The 19,589-nt window shown below is 50.3% G+C and overlaps 1 protein-coding gene across 1 annotated transcript in view; it reads left to right on the top strand.

Annotated features, from left to right (window-relative positions):
- Positions 1-523: 523 nt before the first annotated feature.
- LOC306819384 (guanine nucleotide exchange factor VAV3-like) overlaps positions 524-19,589 on the top strand; it is a 35,437-nt gene continuing 16,371 nt past the window's right edge. Inside the window, exons 1-14 of the mRNA XM_079373178.1 lie at positions 524-620; positions 2,300-2,368; positions 3,284-3,387; positions 3,466-3,565; positions 3,736-3,831; positions 7,170-7,238; positions 7,768-7,854; positions 7,944-8,029; positions 8,946-9,078; positions 9,690-9,799; positions 12,670-12,771; positions 12,983-13,074; positions 17,761-17,783; positions 18,252-18,270. Coding sequence (XP_079229304.1) covers positions 2,306-2,368; positions 3,284-3,387; positions 3,466-3,565; positions 3,736-3,831; positions 7,170-7,238; positions 7,768-7,854; positions 7,944-8,029; positions 8,946-9,078; positions 9,690-9,799; positions 12,670-12,771; positions 12,983-13,074; positions 17,761-17,783; positions 18,252-18,270 — 1,084 coding nt within the window. The 5' untranslated portion in view covers positions 524-620; positions 2,300-2,305. The remainder of the gene's footprint in view (positions 621-2,299; positions 2,369-3,283; positions 3,388-3,465; positions 3,566-3,735; positions 3,832-7,169; positions 7,239-7,767; positions 7,855-7,943; positions 8,030-8,945; positions 9,079-9,689; positions 9,800-12,669; positions 12,772-12,982; positions 13,075-17,760; positions 17,784-18,251; positions 18,271-19,589) is intronic.

Here is a 19,589-nt window from a genome sequence, read left to right as displayed (position 1 = left end):
CAACAACAACCTCAACAACAACCACAACATCAATAACAACCTCAACATCAACAACAACCTCAACAACAACCACAACATCAATAACAACCACAACATCAACAACATCAAAAACATCATCAACAACAACATCAACAACAACAACAACTTCAACAACAACATCAATAACAACCTCAACATCAACAACAACATCAACAACAACCTCAACATCAACAACAACCTCAACATCAACAACAACATCAACATCAACAACAACCACAACATCAATAACAACCTCAACATCAACAACCTCAACATCAACAACAACCTCAATAACAACAACCACAACATCAACAACAACAACCACAACATCAACAACAACATAAACAACAACATCACCCTGTGGATAAGCTAACACATGAGTTAGCATTAGCTTAGCTCTGTGTGTTTATGTGTGTGTGTGTGTGTGTGTGTGTGTGTGTGTGTGTGTGTGTGTGTGTGTGTGTGTGTGTGTGTGTGTGTGTGTGTGTGTGCGCGCACAGGCCTTTCAGAAGCAGGCAGAGACTGACATCAGAAGCTGCTGTTTAACAGAGATCAAACAGACGGAGGAGAAATACACAGAGACTCTGGAGTCTATAGAGAAGGTAAACACACACACACACACACACACACACACACACACACACACACACACACACACACACACACACACACACACACACACACACACACACACACACGTTAATGGGGACCCTCTGGTGCCCAACCTCAGTCCGTACACACTGATGAAGTGTGACATGAGAGGATTCAATGAGATTAAACTTCATTTAGTTCTAAACTGTCCCCCCTCCTCACCTGTCCCCCCCTCCTCACCTGTCCCCCCCTCCTCACCTGCCCCCCCCTCCTCACCTGCCCCCCCCACCTCACCTGTCCCCCCCTCCTCACCTGTCCTCACCTGTCCCCCCCACCTCACCTGTCTCCCCCTCCTCACCTGTCTCCCCCTCCTCACCTGTCCCGCCTCCTCACCTGTCCTCTTCTCCTCACCTGTCCTCCCCACCTCACCTGTCCTCCCCTCCTCACCTGTCCTCCCCTCCTCACCTGTCCTCCCTCCTCACCTGTCCTCACCTCCTCACCTGTCCTCACCTGTCCTCTCCTCCTCACCTGTCCTCTCCTCCTCACCTGTCCCCCCTCCTCACCTGTCCTCCCCTCCTCACCTGTCCTCCCCTCCTCACCTATCCTCCCCTCCTCACCTGTCCTCTCCTCCTCACCTGTCCTCCCCTCCTCACCTGTCCTCCCCTCCTCACCTGTCCTCCCTCCTCACCTGTCCTCACCTCCTCACCTGTCCTCACCTGTCCTCTCCTCCTCACCTGTCCTCCCCTCCTCACCTATCCTCCCCTCCTCACCTGTCCTCTCCTCCTCACCTGTCCTCCCCTCCTCACCTGTCCTCCCCTCCTCACCTGTCCTCCCTCCTCACCTGTCCTCACCTCCTCACCTGTCCTCACCTGTCCTCTCCTCCTCACCTGTCCTCTCCTCCTCACCTGTCCCCCCTCCTCACCTGTCCTCCCCTCCTCACCTGTCCTCCCTCCTCACCTATCCTCCCCTCCTCACCTGTCCTCTCCTCCTCACCTGTCCTCCCTCCTCACCTATCCTCACCTGTCCTCCCCTCCTCACCTATCCTCTCCTCCTCACCTATCCTCCCTCCTTACCTGTCCTCTCCTCCTCACCTGTCCCTCCTCCTCACCTGTCCTCACCTGTCCTCCCCTCCTCACCTATCCTCCCCTCCTCACCTGTCCTCCTCCCCTCACCTGTCCCCCCTCCTCACCTGTCCTCACCTGTCCTCCCCTCCTCACCTGTCCTCTCCTCCTCACCTGTCCTCTCCTCCTCACCTGTCCTCTCCTCCTCACCTGTCCCTCCTCCTCACCTATCCTCACCTGTCCTCCCCTCCTCACCTGTCCTCTCCTCCTCACCTGTCCTCTCCTCCTCACCTGTCCTCCTCCCCTCACCTGTCCCCCCTCCTCACCTGTCGTCCCTCCTTACCTGGGCTGGTCGGTAAGAAGTGGCGTGCAGATTTCCCAGGGGGCTGTGCGGGTCGATGACTTTGTATATAAAATGTTTGTGGTGTTTAGTTTGCGTCGCTCGCCCCTCAGAGACGTGGAGGTGAGGCAGGAAACCATTAAAGTTCCTGCTGACTGCAGCTCTTTTACGCTCGCTTCTTTAAGATCATAACTTTCTCTCTCAGGCTCCACAGGGACGAGCTGCACTCACCCCTCTCTCTCCCTCTCTCTCTCTCTCTCTCTCTCTCTCTCTCTCTCTCTCTCTGCAGCACTTTATGACGCCCCTCACCGTGTTTCTGACCATGGCTGAGATGGAGAAGATGTTCGTGAATATCCCGGTGAGTTTGTGGATTTGATGGTTGACCTGGGAGAGTGGGCCATGAATGTGACCTGCTGTGTCTCATATCATCTCCAATGTGGAGGTGAAGTCACTCACGCCGCGACTTTAGAGTCTACGTGGAAACACAAAATCTACTCTCGTTTAAGGAGGACGCCTCCTTAAACGAGTTTGTTCCTGTCAGACATGATGGAGAACAGGAAACAGGATGCAGCACAGAGACGGGAGAGGTGGCGTGCAGACAGTCTGTAGAGACGGTAGAGGTGGCGTGCAGACAGTCTGTACAGGTGGCGTGCAGACAGTCTGTAGAGACGGTAGAGGTGGCGTGCAGACAGTCTGTACAGGTGGCGTGCAGACAGTCTGTAGAGGTGGCGTGCAGACAGTCTGTAGAGGTGGCGTGCAGACAGTCTGTAGAGGTGGCGTGCAGACAGTCTGTAGAGGTGGCGTGCAGACAGTCTGTAGAGATGGCGTGCAGACAGTCTGTAGAGACGGTAGAGGTGGCGTGCAGACAGTCTGTAGAGGTGGCGTGCAGACAGTCTGTAGAGGTGGCGTGCAGACAGTCTGTAGAGGTGGCGGGCAGACAGTCTGTAGAGACGGTAGAGGTGGCGTGCAGACAGTCTAAGCCCCTCCCACTGGCTGCAGGTGAATTCTCCTGGTTATATCCTGCTGCCGTCTCTCTGCAGGAGAAACAGGAGGAGACACATTCAGCAGGAAGCTCTTCAGGAGGTTTAGTGTGAAGGCTCTAGAATAGTCTCAGACACGTCTCAGGTGGAAGTTCAGCATGTTGATGAAGCGTCCACAGAATGACCACGAGACGATGACCTGCACTGAAGCGTCCACAGAATGACCACGAGACGATGACCTGCACTGAAGCGTCCACAGAATGACCACGAGACGATGACCTGCTGTGTTTCAGGAGCTGGTCACAGTTCATAAAGGTCTGCTGCAGAAGATCCGGGAGTCGGTGCTCAGCAGGAGCGCTCAGGACCTGCACCAGATCTTCATCACCTTCAAGGAGAGGTACTGTGAGGTGTCTGTGAGAGTCCCCCTCTGTGGCCCCTCCCCCTCCTCTTCTTCATGTGTTATGTTGTCTCTCAGGTTGTTGATTTATGGGAAGTACTGCAGCCACGTGGAGACGGCCATCGCCACTCTGGACTACATCTGTAAAGACCGAGAGGACGTCCGCATGAAGCTCGAGGTGAAACTGATGTGAATGCTTGTTGAATCACAGTGAGACATGAGAGCGCCCTCTGGTGCCAGCCTGAGGCACTGCAGCTCCAGACTCCTGCTTCACTTGTGAGGGGGGGGGGGGGGGGGGGGGGTCAGAATAAATACATGATGTGGATCTTCTCCTTCTCGTCTCTGCAGGAGTGTTCAAAAAGAGCCAACTATGGAAAGTTCACTCTCAGAGATCTGCTGGTGGTTCCCATGCAGAGAGTCTTAAAGTACCCTCTCCTCCTGCAGGTAGCACCTCCTCCTTCCTCCTCTTTCACCTCCTCCTTCCTCCTCTTTCACCTCCTCCTTCCTCCTCTTTCACCTCCTCCTTCCTCCTCTTTCACCTCCACTCTTTAATGTCAGTTAACTTTGATCTTTACAGTGCAGATAAAACATGTGTTTGTTGATCTTCGTAACGTGAGAGTGTGAACACACACACACACACACACACACACACACACACACACACACACACACACACACACACTTCTTCATGTGACTCAAAACAACCTGTGAGGAGGACACTGAGACACTCAGGACAGAGACAGAGACACGTTTATATGTAGAGGACACTCAGACACTCAGGACAGAGACAGAGACACGTTTATATGTAGAGGACACTGAGACACTCAGGACAGAGACAGAGACACGTTTATATGTAGAGGACACTGAGACACTCAGGACAGAGACAGAGACACGTTTATATGTAGAGGACACTGAGACACTCAGGACAGAGACAGAGACACGTTTATATGTAGAGGACACTGAGACACTCAGGACAGAGACAGAGACACGTTTATATGTAGAGGACACTGAGACACTCAGGACAGAGACAGAGACACGTTTATATGTAGAGGACACTGAGACACTCAGGACAGAGACACGTTTATATGTAGAGGACACTGAGACACTCAGGACAGAGACAGAGACACGTTTATATGTAGAGGACACTGAGACACTCAAGACAGAGACACGTTTATATGTAGAGGACACTGGGGACAGAGACATGTTTATATGTAGAGGACACTGGGGACAGAGACATGTTTATATGTAGAGGACACTGGGGACAGAGACGTGTTTATATGTAGAGGACAGAGACACTCAAGACAGAGACATGTTTATATGTAGAGGACAGAGACACTCAAGACAGAGACAGAGACATGTTTATATGTAGAGGACACTGGGGACAGAGACATGTTTATATGTAGAGGACAGAGACATGTTTATATATAGAGGACACTGGGGACAGAGACATGTTTATATGTAGAGGACACTGGGGACAGAGACGTGTTTATATGTAGAGGACACTGGGGACAGAGACGTGTTTATATGTAGAGGACACTGGGGACAGAGACGTGTTTATATGTAGAGGACACTGGGGACAGAGACGTGTTTATATGTAGAGGACACTGGGGACAGAGACGTGTTTATATGTAGAGGACACTGGGGACAGAGACGTGTTTATATGTAGAGGACACTGGGGACAGAGACGTGTTTATATGTAGAGGACAGAGACATGTTTATATGTAGAGGACACTGGGGACAGAGACATGTTTATATGTAGAGGACACTGGGGACAGAGACGTGTTTATATGTAGAGGACACTGGGGACAGAGACGTGTTTATATGTAGAGGACACTGGGGACAGAGACATGTTTATATGTAGAGGACACTGGGGACAGAGACATGTTTATATGTAGAGGACACTGGGGACAGAGACATGTTTATATGTAGAGGACACTGGGGACAGAGACATGTTTATATGTAGAGGACACTGGGGACAGAGACATGTTTATATGTAGAGGACGTCTCTGTCCCCAGTGTTTATATGTAGAGGACACTGGGGACAGAGACGTGTTTATATGTAGAGGACACTGGGGACAGAGACGTGTTTATATGTAGAGGACAGAGACATGTTTATATGTAGAGGACACTGGGGACAGAGACATGTTTATATGTAGAGGACACTGGGGACAGAGACGTGTTTATATGTAGAGGACACTGGGGACAGAGACATGTTTATATGTAGAGGACACTGGGGACAGAGACATGTTTATATGTAGAGGACACTGGGGACAGAGACATGTTTATATGTAGAGGACACTGGGGACAGAGACATGTTTATATGTAGAGGACACTGGGGACAGAGACATGTTTATATGTAGAGGACACTGGGGACAGAGACGTGTTTATATGTAGAGGACACTGGGGACAGAGACATGTTTATATGTAGAGGACACTGGGGACAGAGACATGTTTATATGTAGAGGACACTGGGGACAGAGACGTGTTTATATGTAGAGGACACTGGGGACAGAGACATGTTTATATGTAGAGGACACTGGGGACAGAGACATGTTTATATGTAGAGGACACTGGGGACAGAGACATGTTTATATGTAGAGGACACACTGTTTTAGCGGTCCTTAATGACATGATTAACATCTGCTTCAGCCTGACGGCTCAAAGGAGTCTAAAGAGACATGTTCCATGGTTTCAAATTAAAAGCTGTCCTCCAGCTGCAGATGTCCTCTGTGTCCTGATAGGACAGGATGAACGTGTTGTGTGATGTCACTTCCTGTTTCTGCTTCTTTCGCTCTCTTCTTTGATCATCGATCTTCCTCCTTTTCTTCCTCTCCAAGTCTGCTCATCAACACGAGTCACTCACAGACTCCATCATGTATGCCCCCCAACACACACACACACACACACACACACACACACACACACACACACACACACACACACACACCTGTATCCGCTCAGAGGTGGAGCAGGTTCAGATAAACAGACTGAGCTGATAATAACACCCAGGTTCAGCTTGACTGACACCGGGGATTTAAACAGTGCCGAGCAGGCCTATATATCTCCCTTAGTGTGTGTGTGTGTGTGTGTGTGTGTGTGTGTGTGTGTGTGTGTGTGTGTGTGTGTGTGTGTGTGTGTGTGTGTGTGTGTGTGTGTGTGTGTGTGTGTGTGTGTGTGTGTGTGTGTGTGTGTGTGTGTGTGTGTGTGTGTGTGTGTGTAATGGACATGCATGGTATCCCTCCTTATCCTGCTCTGTTGAGGTCTAGATGTCTTGTTTACGCTGCAGCACTGACACAGGCAACCAATTTCAGATACACACTAAAGGACACACGCGCACACACACACACACACACACACACACACACACACACACACACACACACAGAGTATCTGATTTATTCCAGGACAGGATTTGTCTCGCAGTCCTCTCCTCATATCTGCAGCGACAGCTTTAGTTGCTCATGTGTTTCTGCAGTGTGATAACAATGTTCATGAATTTTGACATGTTTTTTTGTTGCCGGGCGGAAAGATAACTCTGCTGCTTCTCTCAGACTTCTGGATTTAAAATAAAGAGAATGAAGCTCCTGCTTTGAGCTGTGTGTTTGCAAACAGGCAACAAACCCCAATCGTCCAGAGGTATTTAAAAAAGCTCTCAGTGACCTTGAAGGCAGCTAACGGGACAGAGCAGGATAGTAACGGGCAACATGTGAAACTGTGGTTCTGGATGGACCGGCGTTCCTCCGGCACCAGGACTCACACACGCTGTGTTTGGTGTCTCACAGGAGCTGCTGAAACACACTCATGACACCACAGACAAGAGCAACCTGAGGACTGCGTTGGACGCCATGAAGGTACCACATCAGTTTGTCTGCTTTGATGTCCAGTCGTATCCCAGCATGCACCGGGGCTGTGCAGAACACAGACTGGATGTTCACAGCTGTGTGCTGCAGGCTCAATGAGCTGACGGTCACCTCCCTCAGGCTCTCTCAGACTCATTACTGGAGAAGGTTTTTGGGCCTCAGGAGGGACAGAACAGGTCCACACTCAAACTGGGATTCATCTTTAGTTTTTATTTATTTATTGCCATTCGCATCGTCATTGCAATATTGAACATTGTTCACATATTTAGCTCATAAAGTGCCGGTCTGATGTGAACACATTCTGTGGGGCTGTAAACTCTTTAAACGCTGATGTGTGATCTAACTGAGACATGTCCACATGTCAAGGCTGAAAGGAGACTTTCTGCACCGTGGTTATAAGCGACCATGTTTGTCTTCCTTGTTCATAAGTCGTGCATGTTGTTGGACAGCTCGGTGGAGCCTGCAGCCTGGCTGTGCTGGGTTCAAGTTCAAACAGTGTATTTGTCTTCTTTGTGTGCAGGACTTGGCTCAGTACGTCAACGAGGTGAAGAGAGACAACGAGACGCTACGGGAAATAGATCAGTACCAGAGGTCCATCGAGAACCTGGTGAGTCATCTGTTTGTTGTTTTTCTACCTGATGACGAACTTCTTCTCGACCTCTCACTTCTGTGGAAACGTTTCCTTGTTTTCTGCAGAATCAGCCACTGAGTACGTACGGCCGACCCAAAGGTGACGGGGAGGTACGTGTGGCGTCGGTGGACAAACGGGCCAAACAGGACAGGTGAGGTGTCAGGTTGAGTGTTTTGGAAAGGAGCCAGAGTGTGTGTGACTGTACGACCAAGTAACGCAGTGTGTGTGTGCTCGTAGTGCTGGTGTGTCTGTCAGCGACATGATGAGCTTTGAGTGAATCCATCTCTGACGCTCGAGTACACCACAGTCATGACCAGGATCGTTTTCATCAATACTGACATCACGATTTTACAATATCTGCATCATGTGGATTTAGAGACACTGAACACTTTAAAGGTCACATGACCTCCTCCTCCTCTTCAGGTGAAATCAGTGTCCTCGCTCCTCTTCATCATGTGTGTGAAGTGTGTTGTTGTAAATCCACTCTGATCCTGTATTTGATCATGTCTATAAACCCCTCTATTTCAGCCCTGCTCAGAACAGGCTGTTTCTGTGTCTGTAGCTTTAAATATGTAAATGAGCTGTGTCTGACCACGCCCCCTCTCTGGAAGGGCTCGGGTGTACTCGCTGCTTTCTGGCTCCATGTCCTATTGTTTACGGTGAGAAGGCAGACTCAGAGGGCAGAACAAACACCTAGCTGTGGGAGTGTCACCCACCTGGGGGAGGGGCTACTGCCCTTTGTGATGTCATGAAGGGAACATCTCCAAACGGCCTGTTTGAGCACATACAGGGGCCTCCAGCGCCCCCTGCAGGGACACACGGGGGATTCCAGCGCCCCCTGCTGGGACACACTGGGGACTCCAGCGCCCCCTGCTGGGACAGAGGGGGACTCCAGCGCCCCCTGCTGGGACAGAGGGGGACTCCAGCGCCCCCTGCTGGGACAGAGGGGGACTCCAGCGCCCCCTGCTGGGACAGAGGGGGGACGCTACACTGTGTAAAATATGCAAAAAGAAGAAGTTTATTGAATAATAAATCTCAAATTAAAAGTCGTCTCTGGCGTTCTGCAGGCACATCTTCCTGTTTGACGCGGCGGTGATCGTCTGTAAACGACGAGGAGACAACTATGAGATGAAGGAGGTGATCGACCTGCACCTGTTCAAGATCACCAACAACCCCACGTCTGACAAGGAGAACAGAAAGGTCTGCACACACACACACACACACACACACACACACACACACACACACACACACCCACAGAGGCTAACAGGCTAATGTTTAGCTTTTGAAGTTCTGATTACACGCCTGCACGCTGCTCGTGACGATATCCTGCAGATAAACTACTCTGTTCTCTTCCTCATGTTCTTCCTCTCTGTCCTCTCTGCAGCGTGCTCCTCTTCCTCATGTTCTTCCTCTCTGTCCTCTCTGCAGCGTCCTCCTCTTCCTCATGTTCTTCCTCTCTGTCCTCTCTGCAGCGTCCTCCTCTTCCTCATGTTCTTCCTCTCTGTCCTCTCTGCAGCGTCCTCCTCTTCCTCATGTTCTTCCTCTCTGTCCTCTCTGCAGCGTCCTCCTCTTCCTCATGTTCTTCCTCTCTGTTTTGTCTCTGTGTGTCTTCATCCTTCAGCCTGCGTCTCACTCAGACGTCTGTCTTTCATTCAGCATCTCTTTGTCTCCATCTGTCTGCTCCTCGAGTACAACCTTCACTCTGTTTATGTGTTTTCATTTAATGTGTGTGTGTTCATTTAATGTGTGTGTGTTCATTTAATGTGTGTGTGTTCATTTAATGTGTGTGTGTTTCTCTCCTGCTGCAGTGGTCCTATGGATTCTACCTCACTCACAACCAGGGCCAGAGCGGCTTCGAGTTCTTCTTCAAGACCAAAGAGCTGAAGAAGAAGTGGCTGGAGCAGTTTGGCATGGCCATGTGAGTGTGTGTGTGTGTGTGTGTGTGTGTGTGTGTGTGTGTGTGTGTGTGTGTGTGTGTGTGTGTGTGTGTGTGTGTGTGTGTGAGTGTGTGTGAGTGTGTGTGTGTGTATATGTGTGTGTGTGTGTGTGTGTGTGTGTGTGTGTGTGTGTGTCTCAGCATCAAAGCACACATCCATCCATTTTCTGCCTCTTATCCGGGGCCGGGTCTCGGGGGCAGCAGTCTAAGCAGAGACACCCAGACTTCCCTCACCCCAGACACCTCCTCCAGCTCTTCCTGTGGGACCCCGAGGCGTTCCCAAGCCAGCCGAGAGACATAGTCTCTCCAGCGTGTCCTGGGTCTACCCCGAGGCCTCCTCCCGGAGGGACATGCCCAGAACACCTCCCTAGGGAGGCGTCCAGGGGGCAAGGACTCCCCACCAACCCAGAGAGGGCAAGCCACCTTTCTCTGGTTGAAAACCATGGCCTCAGATTTAGAGGTGCTGATCCTCATCCAGCCACCTCACACTCGGCAGCGAACCGCCCCAGTGCGTGCTGAAGGTCCGGGTTTGATGGAGCCAACAAGACCACATCATCCACAAAAAGCAGAGACGAGATCCTGTGGTCTGTCCATAAAAGTAATGAACAGAACCGGTGACAAAGGGCAGCCCTGCCGGAGGCCAACGCGCACCGGGAACAAGTCCGACTTACTGCTGGCAAAGGGAACCAGACTCCTGCTCCGTTCGTACAGGGACCGGAACGCCCTTAGCAAAGGGCCCCGAACCCCATACTCACGGAGCACCCCCCAGAGGGCGCCGCGAGGGACACGGTCAACGCCTTCTCCAAATCCACAAAGCACATGTGGACTGGTTGGGCGAACTCCCATGAACCCTCGAGCACCCGCTGGAGAGTGTAGAGCTGGTCCAGTGTTCCACGGCCAGGACGAAAACCGCATTGTTCCTCTTGAATCCGAGGTTCGACGATCAGCCGGATCCTCCTCTCCAGAACCCTGGAATAGACTTTCCCAGGGAGGCTGAGGAGTGTGATTCCCCGGTAGTTGGAACACACCCTCCGGTCCCCCTTCTTGAAAAGAGGGACCACCACCCCGGTCTGCCAGTCCAGAGGCACTTTCCCCGACCTCCATGCGATGTTACAGAGACGTGTCAACCATGACAGCCCCTGCACATCCAGAGACTTCAGATACTCAGGGTGAATCTCTTCCACCCCTGGAGCCTTGCCGCCAAGGAGCTTGCCAACCACCTCGGTGACTTCGGCTTGGGTGATGGACGAGTCTACCTCTGAGAACTCAGCCTCTGCTTCCTCGGTGGAAGACGTGACGGTGGGATTGAGGAGATCCTCGAAGTATTCCTTCCACCGTCCGACGACATCCCCAGTTGAGGTCAGCAGCTCCCCACCTCCACTGTAAACAGTGTTGGTGAAGCACTGCTTCCCCCTCCAGAGGCGACGGATGGTTTGCCAGAATTTCCTTGAGGCCGACTGAAAGTCCTCCTCCATGGCCTCCCCGAACTCCTCCCAAGCCCGAGTTTTTGCCTCCACGACCGCCCGGGCTGCGGAACGCCTGGTCTGCTGGTACCCGTCAGCTGCCTCAGGAGTCCTATGCGCTAGCAACGCCCGATAGGACTCCTTCTTCAGCTTGACGGCCTCCCTTACTTCCGGTGTCCACCACCAGGTTGCCGCCACGACAGGCACCAGAGACCCTGCGACCACAGCTCAGAGCAGCTGCTTTGACAATGGAGGTGGAGAACATGGTCCACTCAGACTCAATGCCTCCAGCCTCCCCCGGGATCTGTGTAAAGCTCGTCCGGAGGTGGGAGTTGAAGACCTCGCTAACAGAGGGTTCAGCCAGACGTTCCCAGCAGACCCTCACTACACGTTTGGACCTGCCGAGTCTGACCTCCCCTGCCAGCGCATCCAACTCACCACCAGGTGGTGATCAGCTGACAGCTCAGCCCCTCTCTTCACCTGAGTGTCCGAGACACACGGCCAGAGGTCAGACCACTCCGGGGGAGTCCTGGTGCCACGTGCACTTATGGACATCCCTGTGCTCGAACATGGTGTTTGTTATGGACAAACTGTGACTGGTACAGAAGTCCAATAAGTGCTTGTCCTGTCAGTCGAGACACGCTGCTCGATCAAAGACTCTTTACTCTGCAGCAGCCTCTACCATCAGTGTATGAATGTGTATGAATGGATGAGTTAATGCTGATGGACTCTTTACTCTGCAGCAGCCTCTACCATCAGTGTGTGAATGTGTATGAATAGATGAGTTAATACTGATGGACTCTGCAGCAGCCTCTACCATCAGTGTGTGAATGTGTGTGAATGGATGAGTTCATACTGATGGACTCTGCAGCAGCCTCTACCATCAGTGTGTGAATGTGTGTGAATGGATGAGTTCATACTGACGGACTCTGCAGCAGCCTCTACCATCAGTGTGTGAATGTGTGTGAATGGATGAGTTCATACTGACGGACTCTTTACTCTGCAGCAGCCTCTACCATCAGTGTGTGAATGTGTATGAATGGATGAGTTAATGCTGATGGACTCTTTACTCTGCAGCAGCCTCTACCATCAGTGTGTGAATGTGTATGAATGGATGAGTTCATACTGACGGACTCTGCAGCAGCCTCTACCATCAGTGTGTGAATGTGATCTGTTTTCAGTGTGATTATAGGGTTAGGGTTAGTTGTAGAGAGGCTTCACACACCGACGTGTGAGGAGAGAACCGTCAGTGTTCACGAGGAGATAAAAACAGTGTGAGCTGCAGCAGACCATCGTGAAGCTTCATCTTCTGTCTTGTAATATAAATCTGGAGTTATTGTTAATTTATAGTTATATAAATAAATCAATAAAATTGTTTGTCTGATTTAGATCCAACATCCGACCTGAGAACGCAAACAACAACTTCCATGAGTTCCATATGAACACCTTCGAGAGGATCACCTCGTGTAACTCCTGCGACATGCTGCTGAGGTGAGACACACACACACAGAGACACACACACACACACACACAGAGACACACACACACACACACACACACACACACACACACACACACACACACACACAGACACACACACACACACACACACACTGTAGCATGTTTCATGTCTTGTCGTCGATCATTCTTTGAGTGTCGCTGGTTCACATCAGGCTGAGAGTGTTTCCTGTTGGGTCTGCAGGGGGATCTTCTATCAGGGCTACCTGTGCTCCAAGTGTGGTTTAGGAGCTCATAAAGAATGTCTGGGACGCTTCGGCTCCTGTGGAAAAACAGGTAACACACACACACACACACACACACACACACACGGTTTAAGTTTTCTGCAGCTGCTTCCACATCACACACACTTGGCTGCATCCTTGGAGCATTAGTTTTGACTCTCACGCTGACAGATGACACAGTGGATGTTTGAATGTCTTTAATTATTGCTGGTCAGAGGAGCTCTTTGTTGCACTGCAGCAACGTTTTGGAAAGAAATGGAAACTTTACTCCGCTCACGAAGGTCGTCCGCGTATTCGATCAGTTTTTCAGGTTCTCTCTCGCAGCCTCTCCTGCTCCTCCGGGCGTTTCTGACACTTCAGAGCAGCTTAAAGGCGATGTCACCGAGTGTCAGCGCTGCGATCCCCCACAGGCCCATCGGAGTCACACTGAAGAGTTGAAGAAACTCTTTTCCTCTCACTCTGTTGTGTGTCTGTCACTCAGTTCCCCGAGCACAGTCTGACAGCTCGGGGGGGGGGGGGCTTCAGACATGAGGCATGAAAGGAGGACGCCCAAAACCAGCTTAACATGTCCTCTGCGTGTGTCTGTGTGTGTCTGTGTGTGTGTGTGTGTGTGTGTGTGTGTGTGTGTCTGTGTGTGTGTGTGTGTGTCTGTGTGTTAGTGGAAGTTTTTCAAAATCTTGAGGTGTGTGCTTGTGTTTTTAGAACACTTTAACTCTGCTCATACCCGCACACACTTTCACTACACTGGCTTTGTGAGTGTGTCTGTTTGTATGTGTGTGTGTGTGTGTGTGTGTGTGTGTGTGTGTGTGTGTGTGTGTGTGTGTGTGTGTGTGTGTGTGTGTGTGTGTGTGTGTGTGTGTGTGTGTGTGTGTGTGTGTGTGTGTGTGTGTGTGTGTGTGTGTGTGTGTGTGTTCCCTGTGGCAAGCTGCCAGCTCCAGTTGGACCGGACATCTGTCATGGTGCTTTCAGGTCGCAAAGGCAATAACGCCAGTGCCAGCCCACCTGGGCTCAGAGTGTACCAGAGCAGATAGTTCAGTCTCTGTTGGCACAAGAAATCTACCAAACACCCTCAAAATACAACCTCACTGCTCTGACTGTAACGTCTGCAGCAGGTAAACAGGCTGTAACGTCTGCAGCAGGTAAACAGGCTGTAACGTCTGCAGCAGGTAAACAGGCTGTAACGTCTGCAGTTAAACAGACTGTAACGTCTGCAGCAGGTAAACAGACTGTAACGTCTGCAGCAGGTAAACAGGCTGTAACGTCTGCAGTTAAACAGACTGTAACGTCTGCAGCAGGTAAACAGGCTGTAACGCCTGCAGCAGGTAAACAGGCTGTAACGTCTGCAGCAGGTAAACAGGCTGTAACGTCTGCAGCAGGTAAACAGGCTGTAACGTCTGCAGTTAAACAGACTGTAACGTCTGCAGCAGGTAAACAGGCTGTAACGCCTGCAGCAGGTAAACAGGCTGTAACGTCTGCAGCAGGTAAACAGGCTGTAACGTCTGCAGCAGGTAAACAGGCTGTAACGCCTGCAGCAGGTAAACAGGCTGTAACGTCTGCAGCAGGTAAACAGGCTGTAACGCCTGCAGCAGGTAAACAGACTGTAACGTCTGCAGCAGGTAAACAGGCTGTAACGCCTGCAGCAGGTAAACAGGCTGTAACGTCTGCAGCAGGTAAACAGACTGTAACGTCTGCAGCAGGTAAACAGACTGTAACGTCTGCAGCAGGTAAACAGACTGTAACGTCTGCAGCAGGTAAACAGACTATAACGTCTGCAGCAGGTAAACAGGCTGTAACGCCTGCAGCAGGTAAACAGACTGTAACGTCTGCTGAAGGTAAACAGGCTGTCTGCAGCAGGTAAACAGACTGTAACGTCTGCAGCAGGTAAACAGGCTGTAACGTCTGCAGAAGGTAAACAGGCTGTCTGCAGCAGGTAAACAGGCTGTAACGTCTGCAGCAGGTAAACAGGCTGTAACGTCTGCAGTTAAACAGACTGTAACGTCTGCAGCAGGTAAACAGGCTGTAACGTCTGCAGCAGGTAAACAGGCTGTAGCGTCTGCAGCAGGTAAACAGGCTGTAACGTCTGCAGCAGGTAAACAGACTGTAACGTCTGCAGCAGGTAAACAGGCTGTAACGTCTGCAGCAGGTAAACAGACTGTAACGTCTGCAGCAGGTAAACAGACTGTAACGTCTGCAGCAGGTAAACAGGCTGTAACGTCTGCAGCAGGTAAACAGACTATAACGTCTGCAGCAGGTAAACAGACTGTAACGTCTGCTGAAGGTAAACAGGCTGTCTGCAGCAGGTAAACAGACTGTAACGTCTGCAGCAGGTAAACAGGCTGTAACGTCTGCAGAAGGTAAACAGGCTGTCTGCAGCAGGTAAACAGGCTGTAACGTCTGCAGCAGGTAAACAGGCTGTAACGTCTGCAGTTAAACAGACTGTAACGTCTGCAGCAGGTAAACAGGCTGTAACGTCTGCAGCAGGTAAACAGGCTGTAGCGTCTGCAGCAGGTAAACAGGCTGTAACGTCTGCAGCAGGTAAACAGACTGTAACGTCTGCAGCAGGTAAACAGGCTGTAACGTCTGCAGCAGGTAAACAGACTGTAACGTCTGCAGCAGGTAAACAGACTGTAACGTCTGCAGCAGGTAAACAGACTGTAACGTCTGCAGCAGGTAAACAGACTGTAACGTCTGCAGCAGGTAAACAGGCTGTAACGTCTGCAGCAGGTAAACAGGCTGTAACGTCTGCAGCAGGTAAACAGGCTGTAACGTCTGCAGCAGGTAAACAGACTGTAACGTCTGCAGCAGGTAAACAGGCTGTAACGTCTGCAGCAGGTAAACAGACTGTAACGTCTGCAGCAGGTAAACAGACTGTAACGTCTGCAGCAGCTAAACAGGCTGTAACGTCTGCAGCAGGTAAACAGGCTGTAACGTCTGCAGCAGGTAAACAGACTGTAACGCCTGCAGCAGGTAAACAGGCTGTAACGTCTGCAGAAGGTAAACAGGCTGTAACGTCTGCAGTTAAACAGACTGTAACGTCTGCAGCAGGTAAACAGGCTGTAACGTCTGCAGCAGGTAAACAGACTGTAACGTCTGCAGCAGGTAAACAGACTGTAACGTCTGCAGCAGGTAAACAGGCTGTAACGTCTGCAGCAGGTAAACAGGCTGTAACGTCTGCAGCAGGTAAACAGGCTGTAACGTCTGCAGCAGGTAAACAGACTGTAACGTCTGCAGCAGGTAAACAGACTAACGTCTGCAGCAGGTAAACAGGCTGTAACGTCTGCAGCAGGTAAACAGACTGTAACGTCTGCAGCAGGTAAACAGACTGTAACGTCTGCAGCAGGTAAACAGGCTGTAACGTCTGCAGCAGGTAAACAGACTGTAACGCCTGCAGCAGGTAAACAGGCTGTAACGTCTGCAGCAGGTAAACAGACTGTAACGTCTGCAGCAGGTAAACAGACTGTAACGTCTGCAGCAGGTAAACAGGCTGTAACGTCTGCAGCAGGTAAACAGACTGTAACGTCTGCAGCAGGTAAACAGGCTGTAACGTCTGCAGCAGGTAAACAGACTGTAACGTCTGCAGCAGGTAAACAGACTGTAACGTCTGCAGCAGGTAAACAGACTGTAACGTCTGCAGCAGGTTAACAGGCTGTAACGTCTGCAGCAGGTAAACAGGCTGTAACGTCTGCAGCAGGTAAACAGGCTGTAACGTCTGCAGCAGGTAAACAGGCTGTAACGTCTGCAGCAGGTAAACAGACTGTAACGTCTGCAGCAGGTAAACAGGCTGTAAGGTCTGCAGCAGGTAAACAGACTGTAACGTCTGCAGCAGGTAAACAGGCTGTAACGTCTGCAGCAGGTAAACAGACTGTAACGTCTGCAGCAGGTAAACAGACTGTAACGTCTGCAGCAGGTAAACAGACTGTAACGTCTGCAGCAGGTAAACAGGCTGTTCAGTATAAAAACACCAGAATTGCTCTTTAATTAGTTTCTTCTTGTCTGTTGCACAACTATCTGATTGGACCTTTAACACTACCACAACAACACAACAATCCTCACCTGAGCAGATTCTGTCAATACACCAGCAGGACTGCACACACACACACACACACACACACACAGAAGTGTGTGTGTGTGTGTGTGTGCCAGAGAGATAAGTCATTGTTTACCTGCACTTGTCTCTGTTATCAGCTCTTTCTCCACACGTTTGTGTAACAGGTCAGAGTTTACCTGAGAAATGACAGGTGTGTGTGTTTGTGTGTGTGTGTGTGCGTGCAGGTACTGTATGTGCTCTGTTTGTGTGTGTGTGTGTGTGCGTGCAGGTACTGTATGTGCTCTGTGTGTGTGTGTGTGTGTGTGTGTGTGTGTGCAGGTATGCATCAAGGGTTTATGCAACTGCTCTGTTTGTAAAGGTACAGCAGTATAAGAGTCTGTGTGTGTGTGTGTGTGTGTGTGTGTGTGTGTGTGTGTGAGAAGGGGGTGTAACCCGTCCCTCAGGGAGCCAATGAAAGAAACTGGTGGAGCAAAAACTTCAGGTCTGCCCCCCTCCCTCCCCCTCCTCGTTACCTGCTCTCCCAGCTGTCAGGTAGCTTCATGCAGTCAAACAAAGCGGAGCGCGGTCAGACACGAGCGTCGGCCGCTTCACTAATGAGGGACTGTTGTGTTGTTCCAACCAGAGTGTGCAAGTGTTTGTGTGCTCCCACAAACCCGTCATTCACCATGCCTCTTCTCCAACTTCTTTCAGATCCGGGCTCCGTCAGAACTCAGGTGAGCCGCTGTGCGCGTGTGTGTGTGTGTGTATGTGTGTGCGGCACTTTGAAGGCTGCTCTCTCCTGCAGCTATTTGCCAAAGAGACTCCGGTTGACTTAAGTTTCTGCAGCCCACCTGACGGCAGACGCGCGGATGTTTCTGCAGGTTAGCCTCAGTTGTCTCTGCTGTTTGAGAAACTTTTGTTTGCTTTACGAATGCAGCACTCAAAAGTTTCCAAAGCAGGAAATCAGACCAAGCTTAAAACTATTCATAGAAGAAGTGTGAGGCTCAACCTGCAAAACACATCATGACCTGGAACACACAGGCGCCCTGTTTCCTCTGCTGTCAGCTGTTTGTGATGAGAGCATTTCTTAGTGCTCAAATCAATCAGGTCTGCAGTGTGTGTGTGTGTGTGTGTGTGTGTGTCTGTGAACATGCACGTTTGTGTTCTGCAGTGTGTAACTTCTAACTTTGTTTTTTTTTCAGGGACGAGATCGAGATCCAGGTGAGAAGCTGAGTACACACCTCACCTCACACTCCTGTCACACCTTTCTCTCTGCACTGACGTTCATCTCTCCGATGATAAATCTGTATCTTTAGAACAGAAGTCTCACTGAACACCAGGATACAGAACAGGCTTCATGTCGTCATCCTCTGAAGGTTGATTTTCAGACAGCAGGACGTGGTCGTTGACCTTTAACCTTGTCATGTTCTCATTGGCTCAAGCTTCGAATGAGCTGGATGACTGAGAACATGATAATGATGTTGCTGAATCTAACAACCTCTAATTTAATCAGGCCATCGTTCAAAAAGGTTTTCTTGTTGTTCGATGCGGTCGGTGTCAGGAGGTAGAAATGTTCTTTGTGTGTGCTTTAAGATATGTGACTTTAATTCATCACACACTTACTGATCAGTAAAGGCAGACATGTTCCTCATCTATACATCATAACTCCAGTGTGTGTGAGTGTGTGTGTGAGTCCTGACTGTCTCCAGTGAGGGAGAAGCTGGAGTCCTGCTGTCTGTGTTGTTGTCAGAGCTGTGTTTACATGGCTCCTCCCCTTGTGTATAAAAGCTGTTTGAGTCAAGAAGAAGAAGAACATACTCACTGATTATTTGATGAAGAGTTTTTACATCATTCTGTGTCAGTTTACGTGAAGCTACCAGCTAGCTAAAGAGAGCTAACAGTAGCATGCTAACACAACAATGCAGGACGGGTGATTGAAGCTACCAGCTAACTAAAGAGTGCTAACATTAGCATGCTAACACAAAAATGCAGGACACAGGTGATTGAAGCTACCAGCTAACTAAAGAGTGCTAACATTAGCATGCTAACACAGAAATGCAGGACACAGGTGATTGAAGCTAGCCGCTAACTAAAGAGCGCTAACATTAGCATGCTAACACAAAAATGCAGGAAACAGGTGATTGAAGCTAGCCGCTAACTAAAGAGCGCTAACATTAGCATGCTAACACTGCACACAGGTAGATGGAGCTCAAAGGCAACATCTGCTGGATGAAAAAGTTGCACATTCTTCTTTGAACAAATTCTGTTTAAAAGTTAAAAAGACTGGAGCAGCCTCCTCACACAGCCGTCAATCATCACAAGGAGTGCTTTAAGCCCCGCCCTCACTGTTCCTGTGCAGATGTTTGAGTCTTCTGGACTCTCTTACTTCCTGTTGGCTCCCGCACTGTAATATAAACTCCATTGACCAATCAAAACTCTGATTCACTTCCTGCTTCGTCAGGGTTGGCAGTTTTAATCACTGCGAGCGTTAAAGCTACGTGACTTCTCTTCCTGGAGTCAGAGGTGAGGAGGGTCCACCT

The sequence above is a fragment of the Symphodus melops genome (assembly GCF_947650265.1).
Source record: "Symphodus melops genome assembly, contig: scaffold_238, whole genome shotgun sequence".
Taxonomy (NCBI): Eukaryota; Metazoa; Chordata; class Actinopteri; order Labriformes; family Labridae; genus Symphodus; species Symphodus melops.
The sequence above is the reverse complement of the archived record's forward strand: the minus strand, read 5'-3'. Positions and strand labels throughout refer to the sequence as shown.